The sequence below is a fragment of the Meleagris gallopavo genome, chromosome 30 (assembly GCF_905368555.1).
Source record: "Meleagris gallopavo chromosome 30, MGAL_WU_HG_1.1, whole genome shotgun sequence".
NCBI classification, from domain to species: domain Eukaryota; kingdom Metazoa; phylum Chordata; class Aves; order Galliformes; family Phasianidae; genus Meleagris; species Meleagris gallopavo.
The window spans coordinates 3,863,934-3,890,763 of record NC_139433.1 but is presented as its reverse complement, the minus strand read 5'-3'; the positions used below and the strand labels follow the sequence as shown (position 1 = coordinate 3,890,763).

At 51.2% G+C, this 26,830-nt stretch overlaps 2 protein-coding genes and 1 long non-coding RNA gene across 14 annotated transcripts in view; 2 read left to right on the top strand and 1 right to left on the bottom strand.

Moving 5' to 3' along the window:
• Positions 1-1,107: 1,107 nt before the first annotated feature.
• On the top strand, positions 1,108-18,602 carry KLHL26 (kelch like family member 26). 5 transcript variants are annotated; one of them, XM_085211500.1, is made up of 5 exons: positions 1,108-1,705; positions 1,850-2,347; positions 11,293-11,606; positions 12,214-12,396; positions 15,151-18,602. In XM_085211500.1, the coding sequence occupies exons 3-5, from the start codon at positions 11,344-11,346 to the stop codon at positions 16,730-16,732; spliced, it is 2,028 nt and encodes a 675-aa protein (XP_085067626.1). In that variant the 5' UTR covers positions 1,108-1,705; positions 1,850-2,347; positions 11,293-11,343; the 3' UTR covers positions 16,733-18,602. The 5 variants fall into 5 exon arrangements, 4 of the variants coding, with proteins under 4 accessions (XP_085067626.1, XP_085067627.1, XP_085067629.1 ...); XR_014880129.1 differs by lacking the exon at positions 1,108-1,705 and having other exon boundaries at positions 1,748-2,347; positions 15,151-17,677; positions 18,204-18,602; XM_085211501.1 differs by lacking the exons at positions 1,108-1,705; positions 11,293-11,606 and having other exon boundaries at positions 1,752-2,347.
• Positions 17,808-26,292, bottom strand: LOC146542503 (uncharacterized). 3 transcript variants are annotated; one of them, XR_014880134.1, is made up of 3 exons: positions 24,394-26,292; positions 23,488-23,618; positions 17,808-22,191 (listed from the first exon to the last, which is right to left on the bottom strand). It is a non-coding gene; the product is annotated as an uncharacterized LOC146542503 (long non-coding RNA). The 3 variants fall into 3 exon arrangements; XR_014880133.1 differs by having other exon boundaries at positions 24,955-26,292; XR_014880132.1 differs by having other exon boundaries at positions 23,488-26,292.
• An 8-nt stretch (positions 26,293-26,300) lies between these two features.
• Positions 26,301-26,830, top strand: part of CRTC1 (CREB regulated transcription coactivator 1) — a 39,429-nt gene continuing 38,899 nt past the window's right edge. For 3 of the 6 annotated variants that reach the window (XM_085211510.1, XM_085211513.1, XM_085211508.1), the window contains exon 1: positions 26,301-26,494. In XM_085211510.1, coding sequence (XP_085067636.1) covers positions 26,369-26,494 — 126 coding nt within the window. In that variant the 5' untranslated portion in view covers positions 26,301-26,368. The remainder of the gene's footprint in view (positions 26,495-26,830) is intronic. The other 3 variants (XM_085211509.1, XM_085211518.1, XM_085211514.1) reach the window with 1 other exon arrangement.

Below are 26,830 nucleotides of genomic sequence, written 5' to 3'. Positions count from 1 at the left end.
CTGGGCCTCGTGCTTGTGGGGGCTCAAACATCCCGACGGCTTGCAGTGAGCATCAGGAAAATGAGGGATGTGCAAAGTTTGGGGCTGATCCCTTTGTTTCTTCCCCTGTACTTCGGATTTGGGCTTTTATGGGGGGATCGCAGCTCTCCACAGTAGGAGAGCTGGGCTGCCCTGGCGGGCTGAGTGCAGGATCAATGCATTACAGCAGTGCGCGGCGCTCAGCTGCTGCGCTAACGCTGCTCGTAAAAATCACCTTAGATATAAGTCAGGCTCCGTGGGGACGGGGCTGAGTGCACTCAACAAATAACGAATAGGAATAAAAATAAATATCAAATGGCCCATAAAATCAAACAATAACGGTAACGAGGAAGTTCCTGGATCTGCTGCGAGAGATGAAGTCCCATCGGCAGTCTGAAACAACACGAAATACCCCCTCCGGTTCCCTCTCTGCATGACACAAGTCAGCACGCCTGGTCAGCAGAGCAGTTATGGAACACATCTTCCTTCCAGCATCGTATAAATGCATTTTTCATGCTTTTGGGAGACTTCAGGGGTTCTATTTAACTGGGATCTGGGGAACATGTGAAAGGCATTTACAGCATGCGGTGCTTTTCCTGCCGGGAAGCAGAGGTGCAGCGCTGCGGGCCGGGTGGCAGCAGGGCCAGGTTAGAACCGTGGCCTTAAACAAAAGCACTTATAATAATACACATACAAACCTAAAAAATGACATGTGGAAGTGTGAAGTGTAAACCTTGTAAAGAAGGACGGGGGTGCTGCAGAGGTAAAGCAGCCCTGGAGGAAGCAGGACGGAATGGAGCGGGGCTGGTGCTGCAGGACGAGGGCTGGGGGTGGCAGGAGCAGCGATCCCAAAACGCAGCACAGCGTGGTGGGCACCGCAGCCACGCAAACAGCAAATTAATGAGTCCTGCTTCCCTCTCTCCCCAAGGTTTTATGGGGCTTAATTAATGAATGTCTGTAAAACGCATTTGGAGCTGGGAATGAAATGTGCTGTGGAAATGCCAAATATTTTTAATGCTCCAGCAGATTTAGAAGGTTTAAATAGGAAAAATACACAGCGTTGCCTCTGAAATAGATTCCTCTCCTTGAAGCAGAGGGCTGCAGAACATGAAGTTTTCATCAGGCTGACTTGAAAGGGTGTTTTCACGGCTTTCCAAGCCCATTTATTCCCCCTTTCCCTTATACAGATGTGGACGCCGAGGCATGGGAAATCAAAGGGATTTACCCACGCTCGTTGGCAGAGCCACCAGGATGAATAATTTCCGGATTTCCACTGGCAGTGGAATGCCCTCCTGCCCATCCGCTGCCTCCAGATGCGCGGCGGCTTGAGAGATTACATAGCCCATGGGGCCTGGCCACGGGCACAGCCATGGAAAGGCAATGAGGACATCAGATGTGACAACAAAACGGCATCCTCTGCAGTGCAATGCTGCGCCCACACAGCGCGGGCTTCACCTCAAAGCCTGGTCCAGGATGGGTGGCTGGGCGATGGTTGGGGTTGGGTAGTTTAGGTTGAGTGATCGGGGTTGGGTGGTCGTTGAGGTTGTTTGATTGTTGAGGTTGGGTGGTTGTTAAGGCTGGGTGGTTGTTGGAGTTGGTTGGGTGGTTGCTGAGGTTGGGTGGTGGTTTGAGGTTGGGTGGTTGTTAAGGTTGGTCGGTTGTTGGGGTTGGTTGGGTGGTTGTTGAGGTTGGGTGGTTGTTGGGGTTGGGCGGTTGTTGGGGTTGGTTGGTGGTTGAGGTTGGGTGGTTGTTGGAGTTGGTTGGGTGGTTGTTGGGGTTGGTAGGTTGTTGGGGTTGGTTGGGTGGTTGTTGAGGTTGGTTGGTGGCTGAGGTTGGGTGGTGGCTGAGGTTGGGTGGCGGTTGGGCTTCAGTCATTGCCCTCAGTGTGGGCAGGTCCGTCCCCAGGACACGGGCCATGTAACCACGCCGTCTCCAGAAAGCATTTCACGCACGGAATCCCGATGGAAATCGTTCAGCGCCCGGCTGCGGGTCACCGCGAGGCCGCGCTCACAAAGCGATCGGCCGCAGCGCGCAGCCACGGCGCCGTGCGGCTCGGCGCCATCCCCACCCCCATCTCGGACCCAAACCGCTCCGCTCCCCCGGGCCGCGGCACCGCGCAGCCGTTCCGGGCGCCGCCACCCGCGTTTCCCGCGTTTCCCGAGGCCGCTCCGCGGTGACCCCCGGCGGTGGCGGAGCGGCTCCCCCAGCCCCGCTCGCCGCTGCGCCTTTAACGCGGCGCCCGCCGCCTCCCAGCCCGGCCCGGCCGCGGCGGCGCAGCGAAGATGGCGGAGTCCGGAGGTGCGGAGTTCGGAGCGGAGCGGCCCAGCAGGTGAGCGGGGCCCGGCGCGGCGCGGGGTCGGGGCGGGGCCGCGGGGCCGCGGGGCCGGGAGCGGGGAGCGGCTCGGGTGGGCGCGGGGGCGGGCGGGGCTCGCGCTGTACGGCGGGCCGTTCGGCTCCGGCCGCGCCGCGCTTCGTTCTCCCTTCGTTTTCCGCCTCCGCGGCCGGGCCGCCCCGGTCGGTGACGGCGGCGTTCGTCGCTCCGAGCGCTGCGGGAGCTCCGCGGTTCCGTCAGCGCGGTGCTGGCGCTCAGTTCGGCCCGGCCTGCGGTGCTGCCACGCGGCCCCGTGCGGCACAGCCGGCGCGGTGCGGGGCGGTGCGGTGCGGTGCGGTGCGCTCTCCCCGCAGCACGGACGCATCGCGCTGTGCTCTGCGGTTCCGGCAGCGCTCAGAAGGCCGCGCCGTCCGTCTGTCCGTGGGCGCCGCGCCGTCCGTCTGTCCGCGGGTCGCTGCCCCGAGGCGCTGCGGGGTGGCAGCGGTTTGTTTCGGGCTGGGATGAACCGCCCCGCGATGGGGCCGCAGCCCCGCGGCGCTCACTGTGTCCGTAGGTTTGTTTTTGTGGATAATTTAGAACTAGAGCCGGTGAAATGTGAGAGCCGCTTCTCGCTGGATGTCAGCGTCGCATTTTAGGTGATGGATTTGTTGGAGGATATGGGGAGAAACCTGCGGGGGACACTGGATACACCGCACGGCCTCCATGCAGAAAGAGGAGAATCTCAGGGCCCCGTCCGACCCAAAAGTGCCTCCTCGGCAGCTCCTTCCTCCCCTGACCTTTGTCACTTACTGAATATTTGCTCTCTGAGGCAGAGGATGAAGCCCTGCCTCGCCATTCCTTGCACATGCCATTTCGGTGGTGCCGTTACCCAAACAGCACGGGCAGAATTTCCATCTTTGGAATTGTGACCGCGTGGCTCAGGAGGGCAACGTGCCATGCACTGCCCAGGGCAGGACGAGTGTGCTGGGAACCCCTCAGCCCCGTGCTCTGAACGTGGCAGGAGCTTTGGGGCTGTGATGGTGTGAAGTGCGGCCACTGCTCTGCACCCGGTTTGTGTGGGAGGTGTGCAGGAGAAGCACACACTGACAGCACGTTTGTGTCCTCTGCAGCATTCTTCTTGCATATTGCTTTGTTGTTTTAACAGCACGTGGTTAGATTTCTTCTTATAAATAAAAGCAAACAGCCCAAATCTTCTCTTTTGAAATAAACTTGCCTTTTTTTTTTTTTATCTCCTTTCCCTGTTAATAGTTTCCTGAGCTACAGCTGGTTTCGTGTTTTGTATTGCGTGGAAGGAGCTGCAGTGTTACCCTGCTGGCAAAGCTTGGTGCTGCTCGTGGGGATGCACTTTGGGTTTGGTGGGCAGAACCAGCAGCAGAAACGCTGCAATTGTTGTGCCCTGAGTCAGGGAAGGCAGTGAGATGTGTGAACTCTGCAGCCTTGCTCACAGAGCACAAAGTAGGGTCACACAGAGGTACGGGGAAAATACCTTTCGGGTGCATGGAGAGGATGCCATCACGCAGGCCTTCAAGCAGGAGTTAATTGGGGTGCCCAGACGTGCTGCTGGGGAGGGCTGTGTCTCTCCAGCCTGGGTTGATCCTATGAGGAAAGGAAGGCAGCCGGGCTGTACAAACACTCCTCAAAGCCTTCCCTAATGCCGTTACACGCTGCCGAAAGCGATCCCACCTGTCAAAACCTGAATGGATGGATGGGGGACCTGCAGGTCCGTCTTATCTGTGAGTACATCTGTGTTGGTTCACATCAAGAGGAAGGCAGCCTGAACTCCCCTAACCCCAGTGCTCCCGGAGGGACAGCAGGACAGGCAGCAGGGCAGGGTGAGGCGATCAGGTGAAGGAGGGTCACAACAAGGACTGAATCTGCCTCGCCTCCGTGCTGCCGTAACCTCACACAGCTTCGGTCTTTGCTTCGACATTCTTTCCTTTTGCAACCATACGAAGTTTGGTGTGGTTTGTGTGTTCTGTCCTCTGCCACGTGGCCATCGAAAAGCAGATGTAGCTGTTAGATCTGGTAGACGTGGAAATGTTTACACTCTGATTGAATCACTGTAAAAAATCACTGCTGCTTTCTTGTTCGATGTTGGGAGACTTTTGAGCTGGAGGCTTTATTTAGACCAGAAGAAAACCCCGGTGATTCTGCACAGGTTTTTCTCTTGCTCAGTACTGGTGGCTCTGTAGAGAAGTGTCTCACTGTGGGGCGAAGGCTGCGGTGTCTCTTCCAGTTCCTTATTTGTATGGAAGATGAATTCTGGACGTGCAGAGAAATCAGTGCAGATCAAGAAAATTGGGGAAGGGCTGTTCTGCACTTCTGGCTGCCCTGGGTTGCGTTGTTGTGGTGTGAGGTGTGCATGGAGCCAAGCTGCCCAGGAAGGCGTGTGGATGTTTGGGATGGGCCCACACCTGTCTGAAGGTTCGTGGGAGGTTCAGGTAAGGAGGGAAGCAGCTGCAGGCGGCCGTGGCGGTGAGATCTGCTCATGGAACTGAACTGGAATTGGTGTTACGGTGCCAAGTGCTGGGGCAGCTGTTTGCATCTGCTGCAAGAAGTGCTTTCTCCAGCTTGCATTAAAGGCATGGTGGGGGTTTCTTGCCCTGCCTGCTGTTCCATTGCTTCGCATTGCTTTTGCTTGAGATCCCTGGCTGCTCGGGGCGGTCGGCTGGAGGGTGGAGGTGTGGGGTGAGGAGGAGCAGCGAGCTATGGGTCACGTCAGCATGGCTCTGCTGCTCCCTGCCTGCTCCAGCACCACTCTGTGACTGCACTGCTGTCATCTTTATTGCAGGGCTGCCCAGAGAGTGCTGTCGGGTGCTGCAGAAATGGGCTGAGGCGACTGCTGCCCCAAGGAGCTCACGGTCGGGTTTTGTAGTTGTCCCCAGTTTCTCACGTGGAGCAAAGGGATCAGTGTGGCCGTGTGGGCTGGAGGGGTCACTGAGTGGTTTGCTTCTAGGGGAAACTTTCTGCTCTGAACTGCAAGAGGGGCTGAAATGGGCCGTCCCTGACTGAAGGGTGATCCAGGCACCGCTGCCTTGTGATGAGCCGGGAGGCTGGGACGGGACCTGGTGGGACTCAGAGCAGCTGAATTCCACCACTCACTCTCTGAATACAAAAAAGGGATCCCACCACGTTGACTCTGGTGAAGGCAGCCGTGTCCCTTGGGGTGGTCCTGGTGGCTGTGCTGTGCATCCCAGCACCACTGCGTGCCTCCCAGCCTCTGCTCAGCGGCTGCCGCCGGCTGCAGGGTTGGTGGGCTGGGGTGCAGGAGGCACCCGCTGCAGCTCTGGGGGCTGAACGAGGACAGGGGTGTGCTGCAGAGGTCTGGGCCTGCTTCTGGTACCTCTGATTTGGTCTCGCTTGCTTTCTTTTCAAGCCAGGGTTTGACTGTAAGGACACGTGGTGGGAGAAACCGACTGCTGGCAGCGCTGCCTTAAAACAGCATCACAGAATGCATTGGAAGCCATGCAACGTGGGAATACGGTCCCATTGTATGCAGCGTGAGATCTGCTGTCCTTCTGGTGGTCCTGGAGCTGGGAGCAGGAGGGGGCAGCTGGCTGCACTGCTGCCCATGGCTGCCACAGTGATTTATGTGCTCTGAGTGATTTCTGTATTGGCTCAGTTTGCTCCAGGCTCAGTGGGATCGGGTTTGGGGCCGACAGGAATCCGATTGCTGTAAGGTTTGGGGATGGCACTTCAGGCACTGGGAAAGCACAGTTGGTGGTGGTGGCATTGCTGGTGGTGGCACAGAGATGAGCCTGGCTCTGAGACAGAAGCATTTTGAAGAATCTTGTTCTTCTTGCTTTTTTTTTTCTCTCTCACCACTTGTCCCTGGGTACAGCCTGTACTGCCCATTCCCTCACGTTGAAACTCCACGAGGTGGCACAGAGTTTAATGTGTTCGGATATCTCGCCCTCCACTTTTTGTTCCATGCTCCAATGCACCATTTCACCAGCCAGCTTTTGACAGACATCCAGTTTCATTAGCGCTCGTAGCAGAAACCCAAATCCCACCTCCTTTGGCTTGCAGACAACCTACGATGGAAGTCTGGGCAGAATATATCTGTGTGTGTGTGCGCGGGGCTCTGCCTGCACTCAGTCGGAAAGCAAACAAGAAAAAGAGATGCAGACGTCTTCAAACTTCTCATGATACAAAAATAACAATAATATTCAGATAAAGAAGAAGTTGAAAAGACCTTTGCCTTGCAGTTGGGTCCTGGGGGTTCCCTTGGCTCCAGCTTTGGGACAGGTGGGATGGAGGATGCTGAAGGACAAGCAGTAAGTGGATGGGGAGGACCAGATTCAGAACTGACAATAGTGACTCTGTATTGTTCTCCCTTCTCCAGACATTAACTGTGAGACTGGAAGTTTTCAAACCGCTGCTGAATTCTCACTGTTCACTTTGAGACGTTTTACAGAAGACCATTTTTCCCCACAAAGCATAGATCCTTCTAAAGCTCGAGCTCATTGATGATCTTCATTTGAGCACCCCAAATTGCGTGTCACTTCTAAATAGAGATGTTGGTCTCGGGCTTTCCACTTGCATTTATTGCTTTTGCTGAAAAAGAGGGTGTCAGGAGGGGAAAATGAGTGGAGGCAAAGGAGGGGAATAGGAGGAATTAAGGGGAGGAGGTGGAAAAGGGAGCAAAGAAATGTTGCTCACATTTCTTCTAAAGATGACGGACCCATTGCCTTCACTCAGTGCATTAACATTTAATTAGCTGCCTGCTTATTGCTGTTGCATTTGCTAAGGACCCAATGGCAGGTGCTGTTCCTGGGGGTTCTGTGGCAGGGCTGCTTGCTGCTCTGCTGCCAGTGGGTTACGAGGGCAGGAATCCTTGCACCAAAGGCCGGCTGTGGCACTGGGGGGGGAGGGCAAGGTGCTAAAAACTCCTCTTCAGCATTGGGGCATGTGATAGGGAGCCTTAGGATCTGAAATATTGCAGTAACCATGGCTACCAGTGACTTATCTGAGGGAGTTTGACTTTTGTTTTGATTTTATGTGTCTTAATTGTAGTTTAAAAATCAGAACCTGAATGTGTTTTTCACTTAGGCGTGAAACTAAGGGCATTAAATGATTTGCATTATTAAAGTATCTATAATGCTGCCTTTCAAACTTATTCTTGAAGCAAGTCCTTAATATTCATACTGTACGTGCTAAATAAAGTCACTCTGCAGCTTTATGGTGGTTCTGTTGCTCTTGCCATAAAAAACTGTTGCAGGCTGGAGTGCTCAGAAGGTGCCTGGCCGGCTATTTTGCAATCCGAAGCCCTTTGTTTATGTGGCACCGCGTACTTTATGTGAACACACACAAGCTGCTGCTTTTCCTCTGTCCTCTTTTGTACCCCAGCCATGCCCCGCGGGGTCCTGCCTTCAGAGCTCGTGTTTACTGTAGAGGCTGGCTGCTGGAAGGTTGCCCTGCTTGGAAATCTTGCCAACCCCCTTGAGTTCCTCCTGTATGAAACATTACCGAGCACCACCTGCCCAGAGAGTGGGAAAACGTGGGTGGATATGAGCAGGGATGCAGAGCAGGGATGCTGAGCAGGGATGCAGAGCAGGGATGCTGAGCAGGGATGCTGAGCAGGGATGCAGAGCAGGGATGCTGTGCAGGGATGCAGAGCGATGCTAGCACAACTATCCCTCCTTCCATGGAGGACCGTGTTATGAAGGAAGAGTAGCAAAAGGCCGGGCACTTGCGTAGCAAAAGAATTTTTTCTCTTTGATTCAATGGCTGAAGTGTTTCCTGGCGTAGCTCCCTCTGTTTGTACTTGTGCAGGAGTTACAAACACGCTGAAATATGAACTCATGCTTCGTAAGCCTTTAATTCCAGCTTTGATGTTTTTAATCATCAGTACAGATTTGGTTAAAAAAAAAAAAAAAGTGAAATGATTCATTAGCTTGAAATGCATCTTGGATTGCGCTCGGTGCTGTGCAGAACAGAGGAGGCAGAGCAGGGCCAGCTGTCCTGAGAGCAGAGCATGAGTGATGCTGAGGTCAGTGCTGCGGGCGGAACGTCACCATCAGTGCTGTGGGCAGCTCCTGGGCTGTTCTTGGGGGCCCTAAAATGCCCATCAGCTTTGGAGGCCTTGTGAGCATCCAGCCCTGTGTTCTGATGTTTCCTCACTGTATCTGTTTTGGTCTAAAATCAAGCAGTCCTTGCTTGGGAACGTGTCAGTTAGGATGTGGGCAGCGTGGTTGGGGTGAGGACGAGCACATGGCCACGCTGCTGCAATGAGCACAGCAATAAGAGGAAACATTTATTTGCCTTCCCTGCCTGCTGCCTGCCTGGGGCTGCTCCCTTAACCCTTGCTTTCACCTTTTCCCCATGCACGTGGGTTGGCGTTGGTTGTCCCCAAGCTGTGGTCACAGATCTGAGCTGAGCTCTGTCCTGCAGTGACTGGAGAGGATTGAAAGCGATCTGGCTTCGGAACAGCGGCTTGGAGACAAATCCTCTATCCCATTACTTGACCCTGGCAGTCCCTTTTTGACAACCAGGTGTCAGTGATGTTAGTGGTCTTGGAGGGGGCTGCCCAAGGCAAGCAGTCCATCTTCTCAGCGTCTGTATTGACATCCAGCTACTAAATCAATCTGTATCACCTCCATTTGTGCCATGGATGCAGTTGTGTGAAGATGCCTCTCACTGTTTCAGCTCTTCCCATATGGAAAGTGGGGTTTCTGTCCTGGTAAAGTCACCTTTGTATTGATGTATTCATGTGAAAGACCCCTATCATGTCACCGTGCAGCCCATGGGATGTGCCATGGAGATGCTGCTTGGTGTGGCCGACACTCTTCCTTTTTACATCTTTCAGAGCAGGAATGCAGCGAGGTGCAGCTGTATTGCTCTGGCACTGCTCAGCCCCACTGCAGCACACTGCGGGCACAAGAGCCCCGCAAAGCTCTGCCATCTTCTTGAGAGCAAAGATGGAGAAATGAGGAAAATTCCAGAAGCTTGAGAGCCCTGCCTGCACCCGTAAGGGCAGGGAGAAGGAGCAGAATAAACACTTTCTCTCTATTATGCTTGATGAATGGCTTTTATCTCAAAGGATGTTCTGAGCTGCTGAGGAGATGCAACTCCGCTGAAGTTTGCTTGCAAGGCTGCTTCTTCTGTACCAAATTGTTAAGCAACAAATACACGGCATATTCAGACCTCGCTTTAGATAGAGGCAGCCTCACAAAGGCACTTTCAAATGTTCAAGGCCTCCTTTTGTGCTGGTTTCACTCTGGCATCCCACTGCTGCTTTGCTCTCCATCTCCAGCAAGCGGAGCGGAGCTGGCTGGCGATGTGGGGCTGGGCCTGGGGGGTGACAGCTTCTGCTGCAGGCCCCTTCCTGCCCCCCGTGCTGCAAACACTGCTGCTGCTTTCTCTCCTATCTTCCTCCCTCTTTTTTTCTCTTTTTTTTGGGGGGAAGTTTCCTACTGATTCCTCATGGTTTTTCAGTTTTATCTTGCTTCCAGCTCACGTGAGTTTCTTCTAAAATGTCTCTTCCAGAACGAATGAAGTTGGACTTTATCAATGCTTCTCTTGCTGTTGGGTTTTGGTTTGTTTTGCCTCTTTTACCTGGTAGATTGTGTCATTGCTGGGTCCTTTTGCTCCATGCATGTAAGGAAGAAAGGACCCATATGGGGAGCTTTCCTGGAGTTGCTGCTCACAATTACGGCTGAAATGAACTGCAGCACTTACAAACTCTTTTCTTCTAGCCCAGAAATATCTTCTCTAAGTTTATTCTCTGGTTATTAGCAGTGGCTGTGGAAGTTAGTTGAGAAAAAAGCAAAGGGGGGGCTGCCTGTTCAGGTGCTGTTTGGAGAGGCGGCTGTGCCATTCTGTGGGTACAGCAAAAGCAGTCGTCTGTGGGTCAGTCCTTACGCCAGCACAGGGAAAAGGAGCCATTAAAATCGGTCTGACTAAAGCAGTGAAGAAAATTGCCATGGGAAGAGCCCTGCAGGAGATGGAGCTGAAGGAAGCTGCAGTGAGCTGAGGCTGCCATCCCTCAGGTGCTTTACCTGTGCAGCTGGGGCAGCGAGAGCTGGCTTGGTGAGTGCAGTGTGCAGGACGAGGCCGTTTCCTTACTTGTGTGTGATGTTTCCTCCTCTCTGCTCCGGCGGATTGCTCTGAAGAGAGGAGTAAAATGAGTTTGACACGATGAATATTCATGGAGTCGCTCCCTCCGATCGCTTTTTTCCTCCGCCATGGGAGGAGTGGGAGTGCAGAGATGTTTCTTGGCTCTCCAAGTCGTGGATAAGGGTCTTGTCAGCAACTGCTTTTCTGCTAATCCCTTTTATTAGGGGAGGGATGTTGTAGCTGGACGCCGTTCTCCGTACTAAGGCCGTTAGCATGCTCTGACTCGAAGGCAGGGATTTCAGGGGGAGCACAGCTGAGTGGTGTCAGTCATCCCAATAAGAACCCGCATGAATTTTGGGGCGCGGCGTTGAAGCAGACTGCAAAAATGTGATCTCTGCATCCCGCAGCATCCCAAAGCACTGCGGAGCTGCACTGGATCTCCCAGTGCTCTGATGGATGTGACAGATGTCCCCGGGCCTGCCTGCTCTCTAAAGCTTGCAGGAAATTGCAGTCTGATCGGTTAGGCAAGTTGCAAGTCCTGTCCATTGTTCCTTATCGTTTGAGGATTGTTTACATCCCCCATTTTGTTATCCCATCTCCCACACGCTCCTCCAATCTCACCTACTTGTTTGGTCTCTGTGTGTGACTCCTGTTGTGGTGGTGGTGGTGGTGGTGAACTCTGTGGGTTGGTTGTTAGCAGATGGTGTGGATTTGTGGACACGCAATGCTGCTTTCCAGATTTGTTGTCGTCTATTTGTGATCTTTTTTCATGTCACGCTTCCATAAAACATCCCGTGAAAACATAGAGCCCAAATAGCAGGTGGCTCCTGAAAAGCTAAGATCCATCCTGAATACTGACTGGTTCTTGTGTGTTTTCTTCCCAGAAGAATTCAGAGAACATGGGATGTTGATCCAGAAAACTAGTTCAGAGTTGGATGAAGTTTGCGAGTGAGCCTAAGATTTCTCCTTCAGTTGGTGTGAGTGCAGCACACAGCTGTGCGGGACGCACTGCCCCGTGTTGGCTCAGGAAATCTGCAGCACAACTGTGGTTACCTTCAGAGGAGCACAGAGTATCTCAGTGTCCTTCCCACCCGTGCAAAACTGCTGCTGTTCACCTCCAAATGCAATGTTCTCACCGACAAGTGCATGCGAGGCCAAGTGAATCTAAGAGTGATGCTCCACGCACCGAAGAACATGTGTGAGAGGCATTGGGAAAACCAAGGAAATATTTACACTGGGAGGGGACTGTTTACAGTGCAGTTCAAACAGTTGACGTTATTTAGAGCAGCCAGTGCTGTGCAAGATTCTGCTTTTGCTCTTCTCGGGAGGGTCAGGCATAAGGAAAGGATCAAACAGGGCGAGCAGGGCCGTCCTTGGACGGTACGGAATATCTAACAGCTGCACTTAGGTTAGGTGGTGAGAAGAATGAGCAACTGTGAGTCAGCCTCGTGGTTGAAGTCAAGGTCAGGGTGGACTCTGGGGTAGCAGCAGTGTGTGGACACCTCTGTTCATGGAGATGCTGGCCCTTCTTGCTGGTGTTTGGCTGGTCCCAAAGCCCACGTGTGCTGCGGCGTGACAGGTTGTCAGTAACACACGAGTACAAGTGAACATTTTGGATGTCTCTTTTGTGCTGGGATAAGGGAACGCAACCGAGGTACTGATGTCATGATGGTCTGTGTGGCTGTCGAGCTGGGAATTTGCTTTCAAACTGCTTTGTGTTACAGTATCTCCCCCAGCATGCTTTGTAGGTATACCACATATTGTTTTAATTTAAAACCAGCCTGTCTCTCTTGTTCTGTTTTTAGCATGGCTGACAAGAACAGCACCCTGAAATGCACGTTCTCTGCTCCTGGCCACAGCACCACTCTACTGCAGGGACTGGCCTCGCTCCGAGCTCAGGCTCAGCTGCTTGATGTCATCCTCACTATAAATAATGAAGTGTTTCAGGTTCATAAAGTTGTCTTGGCTGCCTGCAGTGACTATTTCAGGTGAGAATCTGATAGGGAAGCAGGCACTGTTACCTCTCCCCTTGGTTTCTGTTTCCCCATCCTCTCCTACCCCAACCTCCCCACCGTGCCCCAGCATCACTCCCCCACACAGCCCTTTGGAGGTATGGTTTGCACCACAGATGTCAGTGGGATTCCCTGAAGGTGTGTGGAGGTTTGGGGTCTGTCCCTCTGCGTTCTGATGAGGTTGTTCTGCCGCAGCCACTGGGCTGAGACCCATCTCAAGGGCAGGTCTTGAAGCCACCTCGAGGAGGATGAGGCGTTTTGTGCGTCTGTTCCCCAGCCCATTGGGAACAGCTGTCCCTCTCTGTGTCTGTAGAAAGCCAAAGCGTGGAGATGAGCTTCCTTTGCCAAATTAAGGCATGGTGAACCAACTGAAGAGCAGGGAGTTCAGTCTAAAGTGAAAAATCGAGTTCATCCATCTTGCCCCCATTAAAGTCTTGTCTAACAGTTCTGTGACATGGGGTTCTCTCTCTCCATTCAGCAGTCCCTTGACATGTAGGTTCCTTCCTGACCTGAGCAGGTGACCAGGAGCAAGGATGTAGGCATATCCCTCGAATATCCCATTTCTTCAGCTGCTCCAATAGTGTCCTTCTTAAGGACCCTCACATTTTCCAGGCTGTTCCCTTCTCTCTCCCTTCTGACTCCCCTCAGTAACATAAACCTTCCAAGCTTATCGCTCTCCCTAACAGGCATGCAATTAATGATGGAGCTGATCTTCCACCAAATGCTAATAGCACTATTTGTATTCATAAATGCTGTATGCAGTGCCACTGTTCGTGTGTTTTCCCCGTTGAAATGTAATTGCTGAGTAGGTTTCTTGCTATAAGGTCTGTGGCATTAAGTGAGGTTGTCCTGGGGAACAATGGCAGAATAATCTAGCTTTTGAAAATGCACTTTATGCAGAAGAGGGGAGGGAAAAGAGTGAAATTGAAGCATTTATATCGTCAGCATTTTAAAACCTTTTTTCAAGGAATGGCATTTTATTTGGTGGTTTGTCTTCATCATGGCAACAGTAATGCTTTTCTTTGCTTGTGCACATCCAGCTCTGTGCAGCTAATGCATGAGCACACACATGTCTGCATCTCCTCTGGGGCAGGGGATCAGGCAGCATGCTGTTTGGTGACATGGGATATGCAGGGGGATTTTAGCAGAGTGCTCTCATCTGCTGTATGGACAAATAATTGCGAACAGTGTTCCTGGTCACTCAGTTACAGAAAACTGATTTCATGTGCAGATATTTCCTTATTTAGGTCGTTTAGCTTTCTGTAGGTTTGTGCTGGACGGCAGCAGTTCTTCTAGCCTGGTTTGGACAGGAAACTTGGAACTCCTGTCTTTTGATAGTGTTCCCAAGGTATTTCTTTATTCCTGTGTTGATGCTAAAGAGGAAGAAGGTCTGTTCAGCATTTTCTCTGAGTAATTTGTATCTTGAAGTCATTGCAGCTCTGACAGCGTGCCTTCACAGTGAATTTACCTCTCAGACGTGAAAAAGTAGGTTATCAATGGTGAAAAAATGGCCTAAAATGTGCAGGCAGTTTGAATGGTCTTTGGTGTGACAGCCTTTGTAGGCTTGCTGTGATGTTTGTACAGCAGTGCTGGGTGGTGAAACTGCATGTCACTGTTCTTCAGCAACCTGGTTTGACTTTGCCTTCCGCAGCATCGCTCTGCTGCTGCTTGTTGAATGCTCCACACAGCGCAAACCTTTGCCCCCAAGCCACCAATATGTAACAAAAACTGCTGAAACGTAATGTAAACCTATAAAAAAACCCGTGCACTTATGTCCCCATCACGCCTGCAGGCCCCGTGCCTGGGAAACGCAGCCCTGCTTTAGAGCAGCAGTTTATGAGATGCCTGCGCGCAGTGCTCGGCGTGGTATGTGCTTCCTGTGGAATTTAGAAGCCTCCCAAGGAGGTGATCGAGGGCCTAATCTCAGCGTGGCCTGGTCAACTGATGTGCTTGCAGCTGTGCTGTAAGAAAATCGTTGTGTTTTTTTCCTTTTTTAATCGCCTTCCAGCCCCCTGCTGTCGTACTGCAACATAACAGACGTTTTCTGAAGTGGTCGCAACTCCTATTTTCTGAAGGCATTGGGAAGGAGCCTTGGAGAGGAGGTTCTGTCGTGGTTACCCAAGCCTTTTGTAAATTGTATTTGCAATGGCAGTGTTGAAGCCATTGGCAAACTCACCTCCGGTGCAATGGGCTTTGCCTGAAGGCCCCTCTCAGGCCAGCTCAGAGGCTCACCAACTTCTTAGCATGGATGTCTCCCCAAAGAACATTCTTCTTTACGCTCACAAATCCCGCGTTGTTGCAAAGCAGGTGGTTATCAGGTAGTTACTGATGCCAGCCTGTGCTGCTGCAGATCCCACTGTTGCTTTTGGCTGCTGAATATCGAGGATCCTTTGGTCCAGCACACAGCTCCCTGCTCGGATGGCTCTGACCACTCCTGGCGCTTTGTCCTGGGAACCATTCCTACATCCACTGCCAGTGAAGCAGCACTGACAGACCTGACTGTGATAGCTGAATGTGACTTCTCAGTACGTTGTTTATGCAAGCTGTATATAAGTAATTGCATGCTCTTTTTTTTTTTTTTCCTCCTGGCTTTTAGAGATTTAGCCTTGATTTATTTCCCCCCCCCCATCCTTCCTAAGAGGTTCAGTATGTTTAAAAAAGTGAGAAGTACTACGTCATTTATCTGCAATTAAAGAGGGGGGAAATTTTGTTTGTGTTCTTGACCTCCAGGGCGATGTTCACAGGCGGGATGAGAGAAGCCAGCCAAGATGTGATCGAACTGAAAGGTGTATCTGCAAAAGGACTGAAACACATAATAGACTTTGCATACAGTGCTGAAGTGACTCTTGATCTTGACTGCATTCAGGATGTTCTGGGAGCTGCCGTCTTCCTCCAGATGGTGCCTGTCGTGGAGCTCTGCGAGGAATTCCTGAAATCTGCCATGAGTGTAGAAACGTGTCTCAATATCGGGCAGATGGCCACCACCTTTAGCCTCGCCTCCTTAAAGGAATCCGTAGATGCATTCACCTTCAGGCATTTCCTCCAGATCTCCGAGGAGGAGGATTTCCTCCACCTGCCTCTGGAGCGCCTCGTTTTCTTCCTGCAGAGCAATAAGCTGCAAAGCTGCAGCGAGATCGACCTGTTCCGTGCCGCCGTCCGCTGGCTGCAGTACGACCCCACTCGCCGTGCCAGCGCCAGCCAGGTGCTCTGCCACATCCGCTTCCCGCTCATGAAGTCTTCCGAGCTGGTGGACAACGTGCAGACCTTCGACATCATGGTGGAGGACGTCCTGTGCCGGCAGTACTTGCTGGAGGCCTTCAATTACCAGATCCTGCCTTTCCGCCAGCACGAGATGCAGTCGCCCCGCACCACCATCCGCTCCGACGTTCTGTCCCTCATCACCTTCGGCGGCACTCCTTACACCGACAACGACCGCACCGTCAGCTGCAAGGTGTTCTGCCTGCCTGATGCCGGCGGGCGCCAGTTCAAGGAGCTGACGGAGATGGAGGTGGGCAGCAGCCATTCCTGCGTGGCCGTGCTGGACAACTTTGTGTACATCGTAGGGGGGCAACACCTGCAGTACCGGAGCGGCGAAGGAGCGGTTGATATTTGCTACCGTTACGATCCTCACCTGAACCAGTGGCTGCGAATCCAGGCCATGCAGGAGAGCAGGATCCAGTTCCAGCTGAACGTCCTGCACGGCATGGTGTATGCCACGGGCGGGAGGAACCGCTCGGGGAGCTTGGCTTCTGTAGAGAAGTACTGCCCCAAAGACAACGAGTGGACTTACGTGTGCTCCCTGAAGCGCAGGACGTGGGGGCACGCCGGGGCCACGGTGGGAGACAAGTTGTACATATCAGGTGGGTATGGGATTTCGGTGGAAGATAAAAAAGCCCTGCACTGCTACGACCCGGCCGTGGATCAGTGGGAGTTTAAAACCCCGATGAACGAACCCAGAGTCCTGCATGCCATGGTCAGTGCAAATAATAGGATTTACGCTCTGGGAGGCCGCATGGACCACGTCGACCGTTGTTTTGATGTTTTGGCTGTGGAATATTACGTGCCTGAAACAGACCAATGGACAACAGTGAGCCCCATGCGTGCAGGTCAGTCGGAAGCTGGCTGTTGTTTGCTAGAAAAAAAGATTTATATCGTAGGGGGGTACAACTGGCATCTGAACAACGTCACAAGCATTGTGCAGGTGTATAACACAGAAACTGATGAATGGGAAAGGGACCTGCATTTTCCAGAATCTTTTGCTGGGATAGCATGTGCTCCTGTGATACTGCCACAGATAACGACCCAGAGATAACTGAGCTGAGCTGGCCGTGAGATCACCCCGCGTTGCATGTTACTGGGATGGTGTGTTGTTTTCCTTGTTTGCAAATGGTACCGTGCATTTTCTGGGTGAGGGAAGGAGAAAAATAGCTTGCGTTCCCTCCTCTGTGAAGTCCCTCCTTCTCTTCTCTTACGCAGTGTTCTGGCAAGCGTGCCTCGTCAGAAGCACTTGTCAGCTAGTTAGACTTAGCAGATGTTACAGCTGGAAAAAGCTTTTCTCTTTTTTTCTTTATCTGAAAAGTGTGTGTGTGGGGAGGTGGGGGGTGGGAATGCATTTTGCCAACTTTCCATATTTTTAACAATATTACGCATTGCAAACATTGACAGCTCAGGAGTAACTAAGTACTGTGGTATGTTTCAAAGAGTTCAGGTGTGATTTTTACTAATAGCTCCAAAAATCATTGTGTGTCGATTTGTTGTTTTTTAGCGAAGAAAAAAACCAAAACCTGTATACCACACTGACCTCCAGAAGCAATAAAGGGACAGCGGGAGCTAGAAGAGCTCAGGTGCTTGGGTTGTGAAAGCAGACTCTTGCTTTTCAGAGGTGATTTGCTTTGTTTTCCCCCTCCAAGAAGGGGAATGCTTACCCCTGCAGACCTCTGGCCTCTGTTGGTTCTTCATTGTTTGGATTACACCGCAATTCCAGATCCCCTCCTCACCCCCTCCAGGCATCAGCGTGATGTTCTTGTCCAGAAATTCTCCCTTAACTGGGGCATCCACGGTTCACAACACTAAAGCCATGTTGATAACTTGATTACACATAAATGAGCACGATTTTTTATAACTGCCAAAAATTTGTTTGGCTTCACTGGCAATAAGAGCTTGGCAGCTGTTATCTGGGCTGAAGCAGAGAGCAGCCAGGGGCTGTGCAGGACCCTGCTGCCTGCACGCATCACCCCAGCCCGTTCTGCACGGGGAGGTGTCAACGGTTTACGGGCTGGTTCGGCCCGGTTCCGTGACTAGAAGGGCGGAGGGATCCGCGGATCCGCGCCCCCGGAAAAAAAGGAAAATAAGGGACCCCGAAATAATTGAAAACAGTGGCAACAATCTGAGGTAAAACAAAGTAATTTACTAAATATGGTATCAACAGAATTTTATAAAGAGAGAGAATGTGAAATTGATAGTGGATCGGCCTTACCACAACGCTGAGATGAGAAGCGCAGGCAGAGAAGCGCAGGCGAGAAGCGCAGGCAGAGAAGCGCAAGCGAAGCAGCGCAGGCAGAGAAGCGCAAGCGAAGCAGCGCAGGCAGAGAAGAGAGCATCAGGTGACCTTGCCGGGAGTTATATCTCCTCGTTGACCGCAAAGCCCCCTGGGGAAACGTAGCTGCTCTTCTCCTCTGGACAGGCACCCGGAACTTGAGCATCAGCAGTCAAACCCCCAGTGCATTGCATGATGTTATGATGTGGAATACCGATAATGAAAAATCATGAAACCATGACAGGAGGTGGGTGCTGCTCATTCACCTGCTGGAGGGTTTTCTCTCTTGATTTGTAAATAAGAGACTGGGTTTCACGACGAGATGGAAGTCCGGGCGGAATGGCCTTTGTTGCTGGTGGGTATTTTAGATTCAGAGATTCGTTTTAAGATGGCTCTGTCATTTTTGTAACATCTGTGTTTGCTGCACAGAATACTGTTATTTCTTGAACTGTCCTTTCCTCCAAGCCATTTTTTTTCTAATTAATTTTGACTGATAAATGAAGTTGAAGTTTCTTCCTTTATCAGGCATTCTGTTTCAAGGGCTTTGTTTTGGATCTGTGGAAGTTCGGTTTTGATGTAGGTAGCCTTCTTTTCAGAGAAACTGTTGCATTCTGCTGGTTAAATAAATGCCGTGCTGTAACCCTTAGAGACGATGTACAATGTCTGTTTTGCGGATGAATCACTCATCAGGGCCGTGTAAAGCATGAACTCCATACCTCAGATTCACTTAAGGATATTTCTGACGATTAAAGCACTTTTGAGTATGTTCTGCTGCGAGGGCACGTGTTCCTCAGTTCATTTCTGCATTTGAAATTTTAGTTAAAATGATGCACAGTTTGGTTTGTTTCTATCTGTCTGCTGGTTTGCCAATAATAAATTGATGGAAAGTGCTTGTTGGTGTTCAGAATGCTGAAGTCAAGTGGGCAAGCTCTGCTTCTGCGGTGTGCAGTGCAGCCAGCTCTCCTGGAACCACCACCACCATCTGTAGGCACTGCAGAGGAGGTGCTGGGAAGGGTTTCCACGTTCTCTCACTGGGACTTGCAGCAATGTGCTGCCAGGTACCACCTCTCCTGGTTACCAGGATGTTCTTTTTATAGCAATATAAACAATTCATTTTTGTAACGTGACCTGGAAGGATTCTGTAGCTGCTCTGAATTTAGCACAGGCTGGCTAAAGTATCTGTGAAAGTGGTATAATCTGTACTGATAGAGTTTGTTTGACTCCTGTGAAGTACGAAGCTGTGGCTCTGGGCCACTCCATACGCACCCTGTGTGGTATTCTGAGAATAAACTGCTTCGATTCTCTGTACTGAATGAATTTGATGGCTGGATCTGGCTCTTGGTGATCTTGCTCTGCGGCTGGACTGGAGCAAGTGCAGCTGAGGATGCTCTGCCTGAGGAGCAAGGAGACAGGGCTCCTCTCTTCTTCAAGAACAAACAAAGCCAGATAAACGTTTGATTGCACTCAGAGCCATTTATTAGTCTCAGAGCAGCAGTAAATGCTATCGGGGTAAACCTGATTTGGTGTGTTCGAAAATACTTTTGAACAGATGGAGAGCAGTGAGAGCACAGCGTCGTTAGCTGTAGGTATTCGCAGTGTGCGTGTCCCGTCAGGGCTGCTGTCAGGGCTGGGATAAGAGCTTCTGTCTTCTCTGATGTTTTATGGGCCTGAAATTGTGCTTAAAACTATAGAGGAAGAAAGCACTAGAACTCTTGGCAGGGTGCAGAACAGCTAGAGATGGGGAATGTCTGCATCCTATTAATGGTGTCACTGACCCTTTTCCAGAGGGTCTGTCGGCTCGGCAATCGACTGTCATTTCTCCCCACACAGAACCTCACTAATTCGTGCAGACATGGCCCAGCTTTTGGGAGGAGGTCTCGGAAGTTTAGAAGCAGCAGAACATCTCATTTCTTTGATTTACAGTGAAGGAGGACACTCCCAGCAGCTCTTGGTAGCCTGGTGCTGATGTAAAATGATGCTACGCAACAGAACTGCTCAGGACCTCTTGTAAACCACATCAAACCTATTCAGATGTTTTCACTTCCACGTCTGTGATAAGCTCTGTAGTTGCTGAAACTCTGCAAACTTCAGGAGCATTTATCATACCATGATTATTGAAGCCAGACTACTGTCAGAATAAATAAAACATGTTTCCCAGTGCAACTCTAATTATGATTTTGAGCCAGTTGTGTAATGTGCAGAACTTTTATTTACAATAAATCTTCCAGTCGCTTGCATAAATGAATGAGATTTCACCACTTGTGACTTAAGGACCAGGAGAAATGAATGTGGTTGAATAAATTTACTGTCTAGCCTGGGTGTGTCGGCATGTCAGGGGGGTGAGGGAGCAGAGCTGCTAGCAGTGCCTTCCTAGGAGGGCTCACTTATCTTACACTTCACCTGGGAGCGTATACGTAACGCAGCCATTGCTTTCCTAAAGTTATTTTTCTGCAGAGACTGCTTAGATTCTGCTCTCATTTTAATACTGAGTAGGCACAGTGTCAGCCCACAGGCTGCAGAACTTTTGTTGCTCGTTCCAAGCTAACAACTGTGCTTCAGAAACACGCGTTCAGTGCTTTCCAGATTAATATTTCAACTTCAGGGAGTTCTGGAGAGAAGTTTGAAACTTTGCTCATGGGGTGGTCGTGATTTCAGCTGCTCTAACGCTGCTGCTCCATCAGGTGAACACGAAATGGGCTTTTTGCTTGGAGACAGCTGCTGGTTTAGCTCTGCAACCTGAAATCAGCCTCAGATTGTAAGACAAAGGACTGAGATTTAGTGCAGAGCAACGGTGGGGGCCTCCAGAGAGCAGCATCAGAGTAGTGTGTGCAGCTTGCAATGGAAAGAAGAAAAGCTGTTAGAGCAAAAGTATTCAGAAGACTTTATAAGCTGAAGAGAGCAAATCAAAGGTTCCTGTCTTGATCCCTGAGGCTCTGCAGTTGCTATTTCACACCCAGGCCCCTGTCACGTAATTAGCTCGAACTATTTTTTATGGCTTCTTAAAAAATGAAAATCTTTTTTGCTTGTTTATGCAGGCTACCAGCCAGTGCTTCTGGCTACCCTGCTTTATATCGGCAGCAATCCCTTTGAAGTCACTGGAGTTGCAGCACATTAACACTGGAGTGCCTAGAGCAGAATTCATCCCTTCAGATGGATGCAACATTTTTGATCTGTGTCTTCCGGTCACAACGCTTTGAAAATGCACGACAAGCCCTATTTTACATGTGGTTATCTGGTGGTTCTAATCAGACTGTGTCTCCCTACAAGGTTTGCAATTGTTTGCTCTAGGAGCATCCTTTTGCCTTTGGTTGGCTGGTTATTTTCCTCTGGCTGTGGGCTCCGGTTGAACTACGTGCTCCTTATGGGTGCAGATTTCCTGCTTGGCACTATCAATACCTGCATTCAGTATTAGTGCCTTCAGGATAGCAGTTCACAACTGGATTTAGAAGGAATGTATGAATTTTGCTGAGGTTTGGGAAAGAGAAATTTGCCCTGTGGTGCAGTTAGCATGTCTGGACCTTAATTTTGCATGCTTTGGGGATCTCGCATGATGAAAGCTTTCTTATGCCAAATGTACGTGCTTGCTATTTCTTAGGAAGAAAATCAAAGCATATACCAGGTAAAAAAAGGTTCAGGTTTAGTGTTCAGGGGAGTAGAGATGCTCCCCATGCACACATATCTGCTCACCCCTGAGCTGTGCATTCTGGGGCACGTGTCCCACGCTGCTTGCTGCAGCCTTTCTCTGCTTTCTATGGGGCCATGCTGTGCTTGAGGCTTTTTCTTGTGGTATCCGAGTCTTTCTGATAGACTGGTGTGTTCTTTCAGGCTGCAGCTGCTGTTCTTACTGGGGGTAAGAGGAGGAAGGAAAGGATTCTATCCGCCCTGCTTCTGTTGGTAGTATTAATCTAGCAGTGTCCACCCACCGTAGCAGGGCATGGACGACCATAACAGCAAACCTTGATCCCAGGCCAGGTGTTTGGCAGGTATTCAGCCAAAGGCTTAAAGCTTGCAGTGGAGAACCTCCCATTTTCACAGTGAGAAAGAAGTTGTTACATTCCTTTTGGGGATTTTGCAGAGCAGCAATTAGAGTTGGAGTGAGTGACTCGCTGCTCCCATCCGAGAGGCGAAAGGAACTTCTTAGAAATGCTGCATCACGGGAGAAAAGCTTTGGTCTTACAGTGCACTGCTGCTGCTGTCCTGGGAAAGCAGTCCTCATAGAGCAATGTGTGTTGCCCCTGTGTAGGGCAAAGAGAATAAAATCAGTCACAGGAGCCAGCAAAATGGGACTGTGGGGGCTGCTTCCTCACCTGCTGAGGAATGGACTTTGTGTGGCACTCCTGCTCTACTGACACGATTGAAACTCAAGAGGTGCCTGAGTTTGACTGGTGTGTTTGTCTCACTGGTCATCGAGTTTTCATGCAAACATTATCAGCATCTGCAAACAGATTTTTCCTCACTCTTTTTAATATCTTCAGCACAAAAAAGCATAAGATGAGCCTTTAACTTACAGGTAAACGTGTGTGCTAAGGCCTGGAAATAGCAGGGGCTGGTTTTACGCAGGGTTATAAACCAGAGGAGGAGGCAGGTAGTTAACTACGTGAAGCCTATTAGCCACGAATGAAACAAATGGTTAATAGTATTATATTTTTGCTGTAGAGTATTTCTGCTTAAAGGTAGCAGCAGAGAGATCTGCCCCTCTGATTTGCAATGGTGTAATCTCTCAGTGGTTAAAAAGTATTTCCCAGTTTCCTGTTTGTTTCAATAAAGTGCATAAATCTTAAGGGTGCCTCACCTTTGAGTGCTGACTGTGAGCGTACCTGCATTGAAAGCTTTGCTTCCTATTCATTCAGGTTATCTTTGGAAGGACGAAAAGTGGCTGCTGCTTTATCAGCTTGTATCACCTTAGCATCATGGGAATACTTCTTGCTTCAGTGTGGCACAAAGCCAGGCCTTGATTCTGGGAAAAATAACCGGACCAGAATCCTCTGTGGGGTTGCCAAGGTATTATAGAGCACCAGAAGATAAGCCTTGTAGAAATGAGAGTAATATCTTTCAGCAGCCAGCGTTTGCTTTCTTTCTGTAATTTTAGAATTTACAGGGAATGGTGAAGAAACTAAGCTGGAAGGATGGTGATGGCATCATCAGGGAATACTGGTGCTCAGAGCAAGGATCTCCCCAAACTCCTTGCAGGAGAGCAGAGCCAAGCATTCCATGTGACTGCAGTGTGGTTTGCTTCGGCTGCTCATCGGAGTTGATGCGTGGTGCAGAGGTGCTCATTTAGGTGCTGCCCTCTGGAAGCGAGGATCTCTTACATTAAAGAAACAGGAGAAACAAGAAAGAGTTCTCCCTCTGAAAGCACGAGTTGGAGCTTAGTTCAAAATAACATTGAAACTACGGACTCTGTGGAGTTCACAGGATATTCTTTGGGGATAATGGGAACGTCAGTCAACGGGAACATTAAGTAGGAAGTGCGAGAGATCAAAATCTTTGTGTCTGTAAGCAAAAGGAAAAAAAAAAAAAGGCCAGCTTACTTGTCGATCAGGGCACAGCTCACACTGCTGTGCTGTTGTGTAAGCTGTTCAACCTCACACCTTCCTCTGGAGCCTCTAAGGGAGAATACGGAAGTAGCTGGATCTCATCTGCCAGAGCAATTCCGAAGGATCTAGAGGATACCAAACAAGTGATAAGTAAACAAAGCCTCCTCCCCCAACCCGCTCGCTCTCGGCTGCATCTGCTTTAAGAAGCCGCAGCTTGCTCAGTAAGGAGTTGTTTGCAACAAAAGCAGATGTGAACACAACACCCCAGTCCTCCAATGACTCTTTGTTTGCTTCAGAGCAAAGCTCTGATTCTCATTTACAAGAAACTTTTTCATAACACGTCTGGAAGGCTGGGAGAGATAGAACTGCTGTCTCAGGGGAACCCATCACAGCTTTCTAGTGAGATCAAGTTGTTCTCACACGGCCCCATATGTGCTCAAGGTGAAGACGGCGGGAGACATAAATAATACTTATGGTATGAGCTCATCATTTTGTCAAAGACATGGCATATCTCCTTCAGTGGAGGAAGAAGGAAACCTGGCACCAATCTAAAATGTCTCCTTGCCAATGTCTTAATGCAGTCAAGATTTACATTGTCTGCTAGGTCATGCACTTAGCAGCCATTCAGATCCACCCACACCCCAAAATGAGGAGCTGTGAGTGGGTGAGAAATTCCAGAAGCAGCTCAGCAAACACAAGTGTTGTATTAAAGAGAAGTTAGTTACGCAAACTGTTTTAAAATCAGAGACATTAAGATCAGAAGCAGGGCCCAGATTGCACAATGGAATTCAATCTGATAAAGCTGCACAGGCAAAACAATAAGAGAAGGGAGTCTTCCAAAGAGAGGAAGTCGACCCCCCCACCCCCCAGCCTGGCCATCTGTGTTCCTTCCCCACAAACCCAGAGCTGGAGAGCCGTCAGAGGGGAGATTTCACTCTCTTCAATCTTGTGAGATCCAAGAGGGAAAAATTTATCAAGTTTCATCTGAGGCACTTAATCTTTTGGCACTGCAAAAGGCAGAGTGACAGCTGGGTCTGTAGATGCTTGTTATTACCACCTATAGTATTAAATCCAGTGCAATTTAGCAGATTACTTATCGTTATCTCACTTCTCAAGCAAAAACAATGTGGATAATGGGTATCTTAGTGTTAAATCTTGAGGTTTATATGCTTTTAGTGTGACAGACCAATTTTGCAGGTCATGTGCTGTTCATGTACACAGCTAGAGGGTATTTATCTGAAAATGAGTGCTGGCTGTTTATGCCTGGTCAGAAATACAGGAACAGGTTAGGCTAACATCTGTCAGGAATGACATGGCTGATCCTGCAAGGAAATGGCCTGGATGGTCTTCTAAGCCCCAGCTCCCTTCTCCACAAAGCTCCTTCTTCTCACATGATAAACTTGGAGTGCAAGCTGGCAACTAGAATCTAGAGTAGGACATGACTTTATTGCTAACGCTCACCTGACGGTTGCTGAGCTGAGTTTCATCCATCCATCTCCTGCAGCCTTGCAGTGGTGGATAATTACAATCTATTTTTACGTGGGCAGGAAGTGCTTATCAGTGGCTGATAAACCGACTGCAACGGGGCCACGGAGGTGATCGATAGTGGAAGTGAGAGAGCAGCATCTCATTTCTTTGCTCTGATCTCCCAACTCTTACAGGATTGGATTACAGGAGGAAGCGCTGCTCAGGGCCGAGGTGATGCTCCAGAGTAGGGGAGCACCCGCTTTTATCTCCATTGCTTCATAAAAAAGAAAGCGTAAAGGGCAGCGTGTGGGTGTGAGGAAGCAGCGCTGTCAAGATTTATTACTGCCTAATGGTGCGTCTCACATATCGCAGTGCTTTGCACCAATCCAATGTTAACACAGCTGGAATCAATGGCTCAGCGGCCTCAGCCGGTGTTTGGAAACCTGCAGCCCACAGCCAGCAGGGCTGCATGTCAGCTCATCCACACCTCCAGGAGGACATCAGCCTAGTGCTGCTGCACTCGGGCTCATGGAGAAGCAAAGGGTGACGCTGGGGGAATTGGCAGCGCCCACACGGGAGGACGGCTCAGTTCTGTGCAGGTTGGAGTAGGGCAGCTGCGGCAGCTGCTTCACCTGTGGGCCCACAGACCGGAGCCCCACAAACCAGAGCCCCACAGACCAGAGCCCCACAGACCAGAGCCCACACAGCGCCAGCAGCAGCGCCTCTGCCCTGTGCTCAGCGCAGATTCCGGCCATTGCTTCGTGCATCCTACCCTACAACAGGAGGCAGCGATGGCAGAGCGGGAGCAGCTCTTATCGTACAGGACCTGCTAAGGAATCCTAACGTGGCTGCCCTCCCTGAGCACAGGTAGGTGGGTGACGGCCCACGGGCTCCTCGCTTCCACCCCGCAGTGCTGTGAGGGGAGCTCACAGCCTCCATTTTCTGAAGGGAGAAACAGCGGCCCAACTGTCCTCTGTAATTAGACAGAAACATCAGACAGATTTTTTTGTTTTTGCTTCAAACGTGCACGGTTTTTTAGAACTTATTCCTCACTTAACCCAATTGCTGCTCAACGGGAGCCTCTCCCTAAGATAAAACGGCGCGATCTCCTCACAACGCTAAGGGCGGCGAGCACCGAGCGACAGCCGAGCGCCTCAGCGCGCATGCGCGCCGCGCGCCCCCTCCTCACCCCGCCGTCGAGGGAAGCCCCTCTGCTGCGCACGCGCGGCTCCAGACACCACCTCCCGCTCTCGCCGCCGCCGCCTCCGCGCATGCGTCCCTCCGCCCCCTCGCCACCCCCTCCCGCCGCCGCGCATGCGCCTTGAGGCCCTCCGCCCGCCCGCCCGGCCCGCCCGGCGCATGCGCCTCGCCCCCTCCGGCGCGGGGAGGGGGATGCGGACGGGGGAAGATGGCGGCCTCGAACAACCCGCGGAAATTCAGCGAGAAGATCGCGCTGCACAACCAGAAGCAGGCGGAGGAGACGGCGGCCTTCGAGGAGGTCATGAAGGACTTGAGCCTGACCCGCGCCCACCGGGTGAGGCAGCGCCGCAAATCGCACGCGGCCCCCCCGCCACTGCCCGGCGCGCGCCCCCGGTGGTGGTAGCGGGTGTGGTGGGGGGGCGGGAGGAGGAGGAGAAGGAGGAGAAGGAGGAGGATGAGGAGGAGGAGGAGGAGGATGATGAGGAGGAAGGGCGGCGGCAGCGCCCCCCGGCCCCGGGGGCAGCGGCGCGGGCGGGGCGGCGAACAGCGCCCCCTGGCGGTGGGGGAGGGCGATGTTCTCAGTTCGGGGCGGGGGGCAGCGCGCCGCCCCCACCGCCGGGCGGAACCAACCTTCGCGGGTTCGAGTCCCGGTGCCCCCCGGAGCGGGCTT